Below are 15,160 nucleotides of genomic sequence, written 5' to 3'. Positions count from 1 at the left end.
GCACCCTCTTTGTGCCTCGAAATTTTAAGGATTGAGATGATATGCTATAGAGCTTGTATTAGTGCCTGGTACATGGTACTCAAAAGACACTAGCTGTAATTATTCTTCAGGACTTTATTTTTTTTACTTTCGATGCTAGCAGTTTTTCTACCCTCTCTTCTGTAGGCATTCTCCCAGAAAAAAGGCTGATTCTGAGGTGCCATTTGAGAGAAATAGGTTCAGTAGATTCTTCCAGAGATAAACGAAAAGACTTGATGTGGGAGTAAGAGAAGTAGGGGCGTCAGGACACTGAAGTGAGAGAGCTTTTGTTCTCGTGGCATTGGAGAAGCCAGGAAAGAAAAAGGCTTTAGCAGGGACCAGGTGCGTCCACTTTGCAGTGGACTTGGAGAGAACAAGCAGTGTTCACATATCAGTCCAGCAATGTCTCAAGACTTCTTCCTGGAACAGTTTAATCCAGTGAGGATGGTGTCTCTCCTCTTTCATGAGCATTTTCCTATTTTTGAAATATTAATAAGTAGGTGCTTTGTTCCTAGGAAGTGGAGAGAAGTCAAGGAAAATACTCCTCCTACTCCTCATGGCCGCTGGAGCCAACTGCTATGAGGTTATGGAGAACGTCTTGAACATTCTATTCCCCAGCACCTAGTGCAGTGACTAGCATAGTAGGCACTCAAAAAGTGTCTGTAGGATTGTATTTCAAACTTTAGTTGCCTTTCCCAAAGAAGCCTGTCGTGCCCACACGCGGCCGCAAGAAGTCCGCGCCTAGAAATAACATTTATTCTAAGGATCTCTGCGCAGAGATTCTTGGGAAGCGGTTCCCCTCCCGCATTCCCTTGTTACTCCTCCCCTCGGCCGCCTTTGAAAGAAGTGGCACGCCACATGATTCCCTCCTTTCTCCCACCTCCGAAGACCTGACTGATAATGGGCAGGAGCGTAGGCCAATCATAAAACTTTATTTCCTCTTCCAGCCAATAGCAAGAGGCGATGAGTATATGGCTCCTCTTTTGTGACTTCCCCCGCCCCCTTTGATCCGCCCCCTATTCCTCCACTCAGATTCCACACTTGACAACACATCTGGCCAATGAGAAGTTCCTACTCTGCGTGGGAAGGATGGACTGACTAGATGATAGACGTCCATCCCTGGCCAATGGAATATCACAAGTGCGGGAGGGGTGTAGAATGGAACCAATGGCGAGGTGCCAAAAACGAGCATCAGGGAAAGGGCGGGACGAAAGTGTTCGCGGGAGGGAGGGGAAGGCCCAGGGAATCAAGCAGCGCTGCTGCCGCCGCCGCTGCAGCCGGAGTTGGAGGAGGGAGAAGCTAGGAAGAAAATGGCGGCCGTGGCTGCAGAGGCGGCAGCGACTGCAGCGTCCCCCGGGGAGGGGGGCGCCGGCGAGGCCGAGCCGGAGATGGAGCCCATCCCCGGCAGTGAGGCCGGCACTGACCCCCTCCCGGTCACGGCCACTGAAGCGTCTGTGCCGGATGGCGAGACCGACGGGCAGCAGTCCGTTCCTCAGGCCGACGAGCCGCCGCTCCCGCCGCCACCGCCGCCGCCGGGGGAGCTCGCCCGCAGCCCAGAGGCGGTGGGGCCGGAACTGGAGGCTGAGGAGAAACTGTCCGTTCGGGTGGCAGAGTCGGCGGCAGCCGCGCCTCAGGGAGGGCCCGAACTTCCACCTTCTCCTGCATCGCCGCCGGAGCAGCCCCCGGCTCCCGAGGAGCGCGAGGAGCCGCCGCTGCCTCAGCCCGTAGCCCCGGCGCTCGTGCCGCCGGCGGGCGGGGACTCCACGGTGTCGCAACTGATCCCGGGCTCGGAGGTGCGGGTCACGCTGGACCACATCATTGAGGACGCGCTCGTCGTGTCGTTCCGCCTCGGCGAGAAGCTTTTCTCCGGGGTCCTTATGGATCTGTCCAAAAGGTACCGCGCCTGCCCCCAGCACGCTCCGGTCCGCTGGGTCCCCAGGGAGGGAGTGAACTCGGGCGGCCCCCTCTCCCCGAGTCCTCGCTTCCCCGCTGCCCGGGGCCCCGCCCTCTGGTCCTGCGCGGCGCGTGGCGCGCGCTCCGAGTGGGGCAGGCGCGCGAGACCAGGAGAGGGCGGTCCCGGCCCCAGGTGGGCGCCTGCGGGGCAGGTGTGCCACCAGGTGGGAGGGCGCGGGTGCAGATGGGCTCACAGGTCTCACCCCTCATGCCTGGTCTTCTGCGACTTGGCCTGGACTCACCGTCACTGGGCGGGTGGGTTAATGCAAGATGCAGATGGATTTTTGCAGAGAACGGCGTTTTGGACGGGGGGACAGGGGGGCATTGCTTGCGAGGAGGCACTTGTCTGTCCTCAAATTAACGTTTAACTTTAGCAGGATTGGAGAAAGGGGTGTGTACATTGGGGTTCCCAAAAGGTTACCTGTCACTCCTTACAGGGGGAAGAGCATTTGTTAAAATGGACCTTTTAACTGTAATTCTTACGGCTAGAAGTCATTCCCTTTAGGTTAACCATTCAACAGAGAAGCGTATTTTGCTAATTTTAATGATAGTTTAAGAACAGTTTAAAGAAGAGATTGGAGATTTTTAAAAAATCTTTTAATGTCAAGGTGGTGTAGCATAAAAATGTTCAAGTAACTTCTAACACCTGGGATACAGTTTATGTATTAAGGACAAGAAGGTTGAGGTTCATCTACAAATTTGGCTTAACTACATTTTCGTTTTTTGATTTAAAATGTTTTTGGGCTCTGCTTTCAACAGGGGAAGAGAACCTGTTCTAAGTCTGGAGTTAACGTTTTTATTCTCTTCTTTTGCAGATATGAAGTGCAGAGACTCCCATTCACGGCTTTCCATTCTGTTTCCTGCAACAGCGCACACTCTGATGGTATCTCACCTGTTTGCAATGGCTTGTTAGTATGTTTTACTCTTAAACTTGCTTGCTGTCCCATCAAGACCCAGGAATCCTTCTTTCCCATTTGGGGAAAAAAGCCATTTAAAATTTCATATTGAAGTATGGTGTTTGGGGGGAAAGATGAGAGCAGTTATTCTGTATTATTTAATCTCAAATATCTTTTTTTTTTTTTTTGAGACGGAGTCTCACTCTCACCCAGGCTGGAGTGCAGTGGCGCCATATCGTCTCACTGCAACCTCCGCCTCCTGGGTTCAAGCGATTCTCCCACTTCAGCCTCCCAAGTAGCTGGGACTACAGGCGTGCACCAGCATGCTGGTCTAATTTTTGTATTTTTTAAGTAGAGCCGGGGTTTCACCATGTTGGCCAGGATGGTCTTGAAATCCTGACCTCAGGTTATCCACCCTTCTCAGCCTCCCAAAGGGCTGGGATTACAGGCATGAGCCATCGTGCCCGGCCTCAAGTATCTTTTTTAAAAATAATTTTGGATTAGGGCATTTGTACTTCTGTTTATGTTTGTTTGTTTACTTATTTAATAGAGACAGGGTCTTGCTGTGCTGCCTAGGCTGGTCTCAGACTCCTGGGCTCAAGCGATCCTGCTGCCTTGGCCTCCCAAAGTGCTGAAATTACAGGCGTGAGCCACTGCGCCTGGCCTGCACTTCTGTTTTCATAATTAGAAAGCAGAATAAGGTGAGTGTGCTTTCTATTGCTGTATTTTATTTATTTATTTATTTATTTTTGAGACGGAGTTTCGCTCTTGTTGCCCAGGCTGCAATGGTATGATCTCTGCTCACTGCAACCTCCACCTCACTGGTTCAAGCGATTCTCCTACCTCAGCCTCCTAAGTAGCTGGGATTACAGGCGTGTGCCACCACGCCTGGCTAATTTTGTATTTTTAGTAGAGATGGAGTTTCACCATGTTGGTCAGGTTGGTCTCAAATTCCTGACCTCAGGTGATCCATCCACCTTGGCCTCCCAAAGTGCTGGGATTACAGGCATGAGCCACCTCTCCCGGCCTCTGCTGATGTATATAATAGTGAGAGACACTCTGGTGTGTATGCTGTTGAATGAAACAGAAGAGATGGCCAGTGATTGTGTGAGAATCTGGATTTCAAATCTGCAAAAGGAAGGTGCGGAAGGTAAGTTGTTTTTGGAAATGGAATGGATAAGTGCTCATTGTGTTAGTGCTTTATTTGTAAAAAATTGTCTTTGGTAGAGAATTGCTATTGAGTTTTGGTCTCATGCTATCAGTGCTTAGAAACAGCAATTTCTTTTGTTGGAGGAGCTATTCCTAATATGAACCTTTTCCATTTGAATATTCTGAAGTGAAAGGATCCTATTACTATTATTTATTTATTTATTTATTTTTTCCAAGACGGAGTCTTGCTCTGTCACACAGGCTGGAGTGCAGTGGTGCGATCTCACTGCAACCTCCACCTCCCGGGCTGAAGCAATTCTCCTGCCTCAGCCTCCGGAGTAGCTGGGATTACAGGCGCCCAGCACTTTGGGAGGCCAAGGCAGGCAGCTCACTTGAGCGCAGGAGTTCCAGAGGAGCCTGGGCAACATGGTGAAACCCTGTCTCTACGAAAAAAATATAAAACTTAGCCGGGCGTGGAGGCTTGTGCCTGTGGTCCCAGCTACTTGGGAGGCTGAGGTGGGAGGATCTCTTGAGCCCTGGAGGTGGAGGTTACAGTAGCTAAGATCACACAGTCCAGCCTGGGTGACAGAATGAGACCCTGTCTTAAAAAAAAATTGTGGAAATGTTGAGGAAATAAAACACTAAAATTTAGCAATTCAAGGAATTATTATTGGACTAATGATTGACTAGTTGGATTTCCTTTTTTTTACAGTTTAATCTGGAAAAACGGACCTGCCAATGTATTTTGTAATTTGCACTTATGTTGATTGCACACTTTCATGTGCAGTTTTGGGGTTTACTGATGGATCCAGGAGACAGTGTTTGTGTTTGTTTTTGTTTTTGTTTTTAAGAGGCAGGGTCTCGCTATGTTGCTCAGGCTGGAGTGCAGTGCTGGGATCGTAGCTCACTGCGTTCTTCCACCTCAGCTTCCCAAATAGCTGGGACTACAAGTGCATACCACCACGCCTGGCTAATTTTTTTCCTTTTTTTGAGACGGAGTCTCACTCTGTCACCCAGGCTGGAGTGCAGTGGCATGACCTCAGCTTAGTGCAACCTCCACCTCCTGGGTTCAAGTGAATCTCCTGCCTCAGCCTCCTGAGTATCTGGGATTATAGGCGCCCACCACCACGCCCGGCTAATTTTTGTATTTTTAGTGGAGACGGGGGTTTCACCATGTTGGTCAGGCTGGTCTCTAACTCCTGACCTCAGGTGATCTACCTACTTCGGCGTCTCAAAGTGCTGGGATTACAGGCATGAGCCACCGCGCCCAGCCTGTTTTTTTATCTTTTGTAGAGATGAGGGTCTCACTATGTTGCTCAGGCTGGTCTCGTGCTCCTGGGCTCAAGCGATCCTCTGATTTTGGCCTCCCAAAATGCTGGGATTACAGGCATAAGCCATTGCAGCCAGCCAGCTATATTTTCATCCAAATGAAACCTTGAGATTGAGCATAGAGACGTGACTGCCAGACCGTTTCAGAGACTAGGCTGGAACCCAGGGCTACTGAGTTTGTGCTTTTTTTTTTTTTTTTTTTTTGGACAGAGTCTCCCCCTGTCACCCAGGCTGGAGTACAGTGACATGATCTCAGCTCACTGCATCCTCTGTCACCCTGGGTTCAAGTGATTCTCCTGCTTCAGCCTCCTGAGTAGCTGGGACTACAGGCGCATGCCAGCACGCCTGGATAATTTTTTGTATTTTTTAGTAGAGACAGGGTTTCATCATATTGGCCAGGCTGGTCGAACTCCTGACCTCGTGATCCGCCTCGGCCTCCCAAAGTGCTGGGATTATAGGCATGAGCCACTGCACTTGGCCACACCTGGCTAATTTTAAAATTTTTTGTAGAGATGGGGGTCTTACCATGTTGCTCAGGCTGGTTGAACTCTTTTTTTTTTTTTTTTTTCTTCCTTGAGACAGAGTCTTGCTCTGTTGCCCAGGCTGGAGTGCAATGGCACAATCTTGGCTCACTGCAACGTCGGCCTCCCGGGTTTAAGTGATTCTTCCGCCTCAGCCTCCCAAGTAGCTGGGATTACAGGCATGCTCCACCACGCTGGGCAAATTTTTGTATTTTTGTGGAGACGGGGTTTTACCGTGTTGGCCAGGCTGGTCTTTGAATTCCTGACCTCAGGTGATCTGCCTGTCTCAGCCTCTGAAAAGTGCTGGGATTACAGGCGTGAGCCACTGTGCCTGGCCTGAACTCTTTTTTTTTTTTTTTTTTTTTTTTGAGACAGAGTCTCGCTCTGTCACCCAGGCTGGAGTGCAGTAGTGCAGTCTTGGCTCACTGTAACCTCAGTCTCCAGGGTTCAAGGGATTGTAGTAGAGACGGAGTTTCGCCATGTTGGCCAGGCGCATCTCGAACACCTGACCTCAAGTGATCCTCCCGCTTCGGCCTCCCAAAGTGCTGGGGATTAGAGGCATGAGCCACTGCGCCAGGTCTGAACTCTTGGCCTCAAGCCATCCTCCCATTTCTACACTCCCAAAGTGTTGGGATTATAGGCGTGAGCCCCTGATACTTTAGACTCTACTAAGCAACTCTATTCATCAGTTGCTTTAAAGTAATTTGTATCTTACTTGGCCATTGAATTCAGCCTCTAGGTAAAAATTAGGAGCTTTCTGTGAGTGCCCATTATATGCTAGACATTGTACCTCATGCTTTAGTTTTTTTATAACCTTGGTAGTGTTTTTAATTTACACGGGAGGAAATGGAGGCTCATTTAATTTGGCCAGTTAACTTGTAAGTGGCAAAGCAAGGATCCAGATGTAGGTTGATCCCATTCTAAAACCTCTGCTTTTTCTGCTTGCATATTAGAAAGCTAGTTGGGCTAAGTTTTAGTTTAAGCAGAAAGTAAAGAATGGCATGTTTCTGAAAGTTGCATATTTCTGAAAGTGAGTGCTTCTCTTGATTTCATTGCCTGTGTGGAGATAATATAAAGGATATGGGTGTTGGAGCCAAGCATATTCTTTAGTTGGGTAACAGCTGTGAAACCTGGCTCTGGAGACTCCACTAGTTCCTTAGCTGAATACCGGGGAATACATAGTAAGCTCTGAAGTTTTGGTTCTTGCCTCTCCAATGAGATTAACATTTGGGAGACTAAATGTGTAATGTATTTGTGCTTTTCTTCAGTCTTCAAAAGGGCTAGTTATTGCTTTTATAAATTTCTTCCATATTTTATGCTTACATTATGCATGGTACAGAAATATCTTTGTAAAATTGGAAGAGCTATCTACTGTGTGGAAAAGGTGTTTGAGTCTAGAACACAGGATTTAATATATGTGTGGATGACTAAGAGTCTGCTTTTGTAATCATTTGAAATGCTTCCCCTCCCTGTTGTATTATTATTTTTTGCATTATTTTCAGATTTATTTGGTTGGAGAACACATTTTTGAGGAGAATCATTCTGTGAAAAAAAAGGAGCTGGACATACATAACTCAAGACAGAAAAGAAAGTGGTACTAAATAGTAAATTATTGACTGGACAGAGTGTTAGGTGCTTGGGCTTTTTTTCTTTTTTTTTGAGACAGAGTCTTGCTCCTGTCACCCAGGCTGGAGTGCAGTGGCGGGACTTCGGCTCACTGCAACCTCCATCTCCCTGGTTCAAGCAATTAATTCCCTGCCTCAGCCTCCTGAGTAGCTGGGATTACAGGCGCACGCCACCACGCCCGGCTAATTTTTTTGTGTTTTTAGTAGAGACAGCATTTCATCATGTTGGCCAGACTGGTCTCAAACTCCTGACTTCAGGCAGTCCTCTGCCTCGGCCTCCCAAAGTGTTGGGATTACAGGCGTGAGCCACCACTCCTGGCCTGGGCTTTAATTGCTAATATTGGTACTAGCCTCTCCTGTTAGCACTGTACCTTTGGGCGAATCATTGTGCCTTACTAAGCTCCATTTCCTAGTTCTTAGGCTAATTGATTTAGCTTTGGGCAGTTCACTTAGACACAAGCAAACAAACTATACCTCAGTTTATATGTAAAATGAACAGAATGACCAGGTGGCCTGGTTTTCCCTGTACTACCCTGGTTTGTTATATTCTCCTTTCTATCTTCTAGGTAGCTTTCTTTGGCCCATAAATGACACAGTAATTTTGAGGATATTTTTAGTATCTGGTTAAAATCAGATTTTGTTTAGCATTGTATTTACTTAACACTGGATGCCTGGCCGGGTGTGGTGGCTCATGTCTGTAATTGCAGCAAGTTGGGAGGCTGAGGTGGGTGGATCATGTAAGGTCAGGAGTTCAAGACCATCCGGGCCAACATGTCGAAACCCTGTCTCTACTAAAAATACAAAAAATTACCTGGGCGTGGTGGCATGCACCTATAATCCCAGCTACTCTGGAGGCTGAGGCAGGAGGATTGCTTGAACCTGGGAGGTGGAGGCTGTGGTGAGCCGAGATCGCACACTGCACTCTAGCTCGGGTGACAGAGCGAGACTCTTTCTAAAAAGAACTGGATGCCTTTAAGTGAAGCATGCATTCTCTAGCTTGCTTTGTGCTCTTTCTTTCTTTCTTTTTCTTTTTTTTTTTTTCGAGAAAGGGTCTTGCTCTGTCACCCAGGCCAGAATGCAGTGGCACACTCACAGTTCACTGCAGCCTCAACCTCCTGGGCTCAAGCAATCCTCCCACATCAGTTTCCCAAATAGCTGCAGCTACAGTTGCATGCCACCATGCCTGGCTAATTTGCATCATTTTGGTGGAGACAGGGTTTCGCTTTGTTGCCCAGGCTCATCCGCCTCGGCCTTTCAAAGTGTTGGGATTACAGGCGTAAGCCACAGCACCCGGCCACTGTTGTTTTATACCCAGCTCTCTTAGTTTAAATTACCTGCCTGCTTCTGAGCTCATTAGCAATGTCTAATTACAATAGTCTAAATGCTGGCAGATGAGAATAATCAGTTAACCCTACAAATTCAGTTTGGATTTTCCTGTTCTCAGTTTGTCCTTAATCTTAGCTTTTTAAATTTTGACATATAGTAAGCATTCCTTCAGGATTCTAAACTGTGTTAATGATTATTTTATTTATTTGTTTAGAGACAGGGTCTCACTTTATCACAGAGACTGGAGTGCAGTCGTGTGATCATAGCTTACTGCAGCCTTGAACTCCTGGGTCCAAGCGATCCTCCCACCCCAGCCTCCCGTGTACCTGGGACTAGAGGCTCATGCTGCTGTGCCTGGCGAGTTAAGAAAAAAAAAAGTGCCAGGCGCGGTGGCTCATGCCTGTAATACCAGCACTTTGGGAGGCTGAGGTGGGCGGATCACCTGATGTCAGGAGTTCAAGACCAGCCTGACCAATATGATGAAACCGTGTCACTACTAAAAAGACAAAAATTAGCCGGGCGTAGTGGCATGTGCCTGTAATCCCAGCTACTTGGGAGGCTGAGACAGGAGAATCGCTTGAACCTGGGAGGTAGAGGTTGCAGTGAGCCAAGATCACGCTATTGCACTCCATCCTGGGCAACAAGAGCAAAACTCTGTCTCAAAAAAATATATATATTTTTTGTAGAAACTGGGTCTCGCTATGTTGCCCAGGCTGATTGCAACCTTCTGGCCTCAAGTGACTAGTAATCCTCCCTCCTTGCCCTCCCACAGTGCTAGGATTACAGGCATGAGCCACTGCACCCAGCTTAAATGATTATTATAGACAAAATAATAAATCATTGGTGTGTCATATTTTTTTTTTTTTTTTTTTTTTTTTTTTGAGACAGAGTCTTGCTCAGGTTCAAGTGATTTTCTTGTCTCAGCCTCCTGAGTAGCTGGGAGTACAGGCTTGTACCACCAAGCCCGGGTAATTTTTGTATTTTTAGTAGAGACGAATTTCATCATGTTGGCCAGGCTGGTTTCAAACTCCTGACCTCAGGTGATCTGCTTGCCTTGGCCTCCCAAAATGATGGGATTACAGGCGTGAGCCACCGCACCCAGCCTTTTTTTGAACTTTATTTTTAAATTTTATTTTATTTCATTTTGAGACGGAGTTTCGCTCTTGTTGCCCAGGCTGGAGTGCAATGGCAGGATCTCAGCTCACCGCAACCTCTGCCTCCTGGGTTCAAGTGATTCTCCTGCCTCAGCCTCCTGAGTAGCTGTGATTACAGGCATGCACCACCACACCTGGATAATTTTGTATTTTTAGAAGAGACGGGGTTTCTCCATGTAGGTCAGGCTGGTCTTGAACTCCCGACCTTAGGTGATCCACCTGCGTCGGCCTCCCAAAGTGCTGGGATTACAGGCTTGAGCCAACACATCCGGCCAGTGCAGATATCTAAAAAGATAAGGACTTTAAAGACAACAATCTTACTACCATTATTACACCTGAAATAATAGCAGTAATCCTTTTATAACATCAAATATTCAGTCACTGTTAAAATGTCAGACTGTTGGCCGGGCACCTTAGGAGGCTGAGGCAGGTAGATCCCTTGAAGGCAGGAGTTCGAGACCAGCCTGGCCAACATGGTGATACCCTATCTCTATTATAAAAATAAAAAAAATTAGCTGGGTGTGGTGGCATGTGCCTGTAATCCCAGCCACTCGGGAGGCTGAGGCAAGAGAATAACTGGAATCCGGGAGGCGGAGGCTGCAGTGAGCTGAGATTGTGCCATTGCACTCCAGCCTGGGTGACAGCAAGACTCCGTCTCAAAGAAAAAAAAGAGGACTGTCAAAATTAATAGCTCAAGACTGTTCAGTTTTCAAATTAGGATCCAAATAAAGCTCATACATTGCAATTGGTTGATTTTCTTGTCCTTTTCATTTGTAGTTCTGCTGTTACTTTTATTCACTTGCAATTTACTGTTAATCCATGGACTTCGTAGAATTTTTTACATTCTGGATATAGATACATATATATATATATTTTTTTTTCTTTCCCCAGTTGCATCCTCTTGCATTTCCTTGTTTTAAAATAGTTATTGTCCCTCAGGAACAAACTGAAAGGGCAAGAACCACAGCCTTATCAAGGCCTCTCTTCAAAGCCTCTCCTTGTTTTGGGTCAGTAGAAATGATTATGGATATCTTACCTGCTGGCAAACTTTTAGGTCTATCCCTTAAACATAGTCCTAAGTTTAGTATTGCAGACATAAGAAAATTGAACCACTCAAGACTATTTGCAAAGAGCAAAAGCCTTCAGCCCAGGCTTCTGAAGAGGTAGTTCTTCACTCCTCATAGTTATAAAGCCACCTGGAAATCCTTAAAAAAATCTTCTTGCAGAAGCTTTTAAATGGGGGGAAAAAAGGGAAAAATCCTGAAAGCTCTTTCTGAATCATTTTTTTTTTCGGAGCAGGGGATGTGACAGGAAATAAGGAGTCATGAAGTAAAGGTTTATGCTTGAAAATGCTTGTGTAGCCGGGTGCAGTGGATCATGACTGTAATCCTAGCATTTTGGGAGGCTGAGGTGGGTGGATCACTTGAGGCCAGGAGTTTGAGACCAGCCTGGCCAACATGGCGAAACCCCATCTCTACTAAAAATACAAAAATTAGCCGGGTGTGGTGGTGTGCACCTGTAATCCCAACTGTTCAGGAGGCTGAGGCATGAGAATTGCTTGAACCTGGGAGGCAGAGGTCGCCAGTGAGCTGAGATTGTGCCACTGCACTCCAGCCTGGGTGACAGAGTGAGACTCTATCTGAAGAAAAAAAAAATAAAAACTTGTGTGGCTGGGCATGGTGTCTCTTGCCTGTAATCCCAGCACTTTGGGAGATTGAGGCAGGAAGATCACATGAACCCTGAGGTTTGAACCAGCCTTGGCAACATACTGAGACCCCATCTCTTAAAAAAAATGCTTGTGCATTTTAGTTTTGTGGTATATGCATATTAAAGGGTATAGCTAGCTGTATTTCAGAATTGGTGTTTTTACAAATACTGACTGTGTGTGTGTGTACATGGGGGTACTGTTGCATTAAAAATAATTGATGATTTCCTTAGGAAACTTCAGTTTTCACTAAGTTCTTAAAAGCAATTTGTAGAAAATTTACTTGTTTTTTGAGGAAATATAAACCAAGACAATGATTTCTTTTCTTTACAGAGACCATGAAACGTATGGTGCAATAGCCCTACTTTTGGTGGGAAAAATATACAGCCATTCTGGTGAAGCAGTGAGTAGTGGTATCAGTAGCTTATACTACAGTGTCCAGGTTGAGAACTTAGGCCCTCAAGTAGTATGCTTGAATGATTGTGTTGTGGTACATTATAAGTAATATTTTTTTGGTGATTATTCTGCTTATATGCCAAGATGTCAATAAAGGCTTTACACAGTGAAACAGAGAAGAGGCAAGTGCCAGTCACTCCCTGACCCACACAGCTTTAGGACGCCCACTACTGTGCAGTATGTGTTGAGAGTGAGCTCTTCAATTGCATGTTGCATTAATATGATCTTTTTCAGAAGTGATTATTAGTTGGGCATTAAACCTGGTTTCATTCTGGGTCTAAAGAATCCTCCGGGCCACTCTGCCTATGGGGTAGCCCTGCTCTGTCTATGGAGAAGCTACTCTAGAAAAAAAAAAATGAAAAAAAAATAACAATCCTGTAACAAATTATCAATTAAAAATAAAACTTAAAAATAGATTTTATACACTAACTAGATGTGTTATACACAAACTATGCTAGGCATGTTTTATTGGACTTGGGGTTTCCTTTTTTTTTTTATTTTTGAGGTGGGTCTCGCTTTTGTCGCCCAGGCCAGAGTGCAATGGTGCGATCTTGGCTCACTGGAACCTCCGCCTTCCGGGTTCAAGCAATTCTTGTGCCTCAGCCTTCCTAGTAGCTGGGATTTCAGGTGCCTGCCACCATATCCGGCTAATTTTTGTATTTTTAATAGAGACAGAGTTTCACCATATTGGCCACGCTGCTCTTGGACTCCTGGCCTTAGCCTCCCAAAATGCTGGGATTACAGGCATGAGCCACCGCACCCAGCCTGGACTTGGGGTTTCTGATGAAGTTTTCAACCTCTTACTGTAAATAAGACTGTACTTTACTGTGTACTGTTTTAAAGTAAAGCTCTTGTTGAAACAAGGTCTGATCTTCCTAAGATCAGGTTTTCTGTGGGACTACTAAAGAATTTATATATTATGTGCTTATCTTCACTGTAATGGCTGAGTTAATTTCATATTGATAAAAAATGAAAGATGTGTTAGTAGTTATTTTTGTCTATAAAGTGCATCATTATTTCCTGGTATTTATTTACCCTGTTTTCCCTAAATTCTTGAGTAAATTCAGACACACAGTACCAGAACAGAAGCTTGTTGTAGTGGCAGGTATTGCAAGAAAGTAATTGGAGATTAAGTTATATTCTAGGTAGATTTAATATAGAATGCCTTTACTAAACACTTTTGGGCAGTGGTTGTCAAAACGAATGTGCATAGATTTCTGAGCTTCATTCCATCATTTCGCATTTTAAACAAAGTGATTCTGATACAGAAGATTCTTGGACCATATTTGGAGATAACTGATTTTTAGGGGGTAGTTTGCCAAAGTATTTAATAGAACAATCAATTTGTTAAGCCTGTTTTAAAAGTTACCGGTTAAGGCTGGTCACGGTGGCTCATGCCTATAATCCCAGCACTTTGGGAGGCCAAGGTGGACAGCTGATTTGAGGCCAGGAGTTCGAGACCAGCCTGGCCAACATGGTGAAGTCCCGTATCTACTAAAAATACAAAAAAATTAGTTGGGCATGGTGGTGTGTGCCTGTAATCCCAGCTACTTGGGAGGCTGAGACATGAGAATCACTTGAGCCTGGGAGGTGAAGGTTGCAGTGAGCTGAGATCTTTCCAGTGCACTACAGCCTGGGTGAAAGAGTGAGACTCTGTCTCAAAAAAAAAAAAAACAAACAAAAACGGTTAATGGTTAGTTAACAATGAGACATAATTACAAACTAAGCAATGTATCATATGTGGGGATGGGCAACTTGGGTGGCTGATCTAAATCCTTATTGTAGAGCTGGTAATTAGTCTTGCAAATGATTTCCTGAATCTATAAGTTTAAGCAGTCCGTAATTTTCATTTCTTTACCCTTGAACCAATTTTATGTAGTTGGCTTACTATAGAATAGTGGATTTTAGCCTTTTAAAACTCATAATCCCTATAATACTTAATTTCACTTTTTTGCATATTTCTTGTTTTTTTTAAATGTGTGAGGTTTTAAGTTTTCATTTATTTTTTCCTGCATATTTCTACAATCTAAGAAGGTTGCCAAGTTTTACTTTCTGTGTTTTATAGTAGCTACTATGTATTTTCAATTTCTGTGCTAAGTCCTGTGCCAAATACTTTGTTTACATTGTTTCATTTAACTCTGGCAAATCTGCTGAAGTAAATTCTATTAATCCCCATTTCATAGATAGACACCAAGGCTCAGAGGTTACTTAAGCAAAATTGCCTAAAATTGTAAATGATAGATAATAGTAGATATATTCAAGATGCCTTTTTGAATGATACACAGTTCTCCGGGGTTTGAAAACCTTGTTCTAATTAAAATGTACTTAACTATATTTTGCCATACCACTTAGTTTATGGTTTTGCTGGGGAGTTAACCTGGCAGTTAGAAATAAGAGTTCTCTCTTCCTCACTCACCCAGGCAACAGCTATTTGCTGTAAACATAAATTGCTCTTCAGTTCAATATAGTGAACTTTGGACATTTTTGGAAATCATATTTCTTCTATATGGTCCTGGGTCTTCAATTAGATAACATGCTGTTTTGCCTTGATTGGCTTGGATTTGGCAGTAGTGAAACCTACTTGTTCATAAGAGGAAGTACAAATTGTCAGCTTTGAAGCCTGTTAAGCCCAGGTCAGCGTTTAGTAAGTGCTGGATGACTGAATTTGAAAAGGATTTCAGACTAAAATAAAATAAGTTGTTAGGTAACCTTTCTTTGAGGAATTTTTTTTTTTTTTTTTGAGATGGCGTCTTATTCTGTCACCCAGTCTGGAGTGCAGTGGTGCGATCTTGGCTCACTGTAACCTCTTTCTTAATCTTTTTCTGTTTCTCTCATTAGCACCTGGGGCTGATGGCTTATGAGGAAATAGTTATAGTCTTTTAGTAGGTAAGTTTTGTCCCTATAGTCCCCTTCTGGCATGCTTGCTTTCTTTTTTCCATTTTTGTTCTTTTTTTTTTTTTTGAGATGGAGTCTCGCTCTGTCACCAGGCTGGAGTGCAGTGGCGCAATCTCGGCTCACTACAACCTCT

The 15,160-nt window shown here is 45.0% G+C and overlaps 1 protein-coding gene across 8 annotated transcripts in view; it reads left to right on the top strand.

The window, feature by feature from the left end:
* The first annotated feature begins 1,243 nt into the window (after positions 1-1,243).
* PWWP2A (PWWP domain containing 2A) overlaps positions 1,244-15,160 on the top strand; it is a 57,170-nt gene continuing 43,253 nt past the window's right edge. For 3 of the 8 annotated variants that reach the window (XR_008502589.2, XR_008502590.2, XM_054487854.2), the window contains exon 1: positions 1,262-1,912. Coding sequence is in view for 4 of the 8 variants with exons in the window: in XM_054487854.2 (XP_054343829.1) it covers positions 1,329-1,912 (584 nt within the window). In the remaining 4 variants the exon portion in view is untranslated. Of the gene's footprint in view, positions 1,913-3,008; positions 4,018-5,554; positions 7,461-12,009; positions 12,080-15,160 lie in introns of those variants that run through there. The other 5 variants (XM_054487855.2, XM_054487856.2, XM_054487852.2 and 2 more) reach the window with 4 other exon arrangements.

This window comes from Pongo pygmaeus, chromosome 4 (genome assembly GCF_028885625.2).
Source record: "Pongo pygmaeus isolate AG05252 chromosome 4, NHGRI_mPonPyg2-v2.0_pri, whole genome shotgun sequence".
Lineage (NCBI taxonomy): Eukaryota > Metazoa > Chordata > Mammalia > Primates > Hominidae > Pongo > Pongo pygmaeus.
The sequence above is the reverse complement of the archived record's forward strand: the minus strand, read 5'-3'. Positions and strand labels throughout refer to the sequence as shown.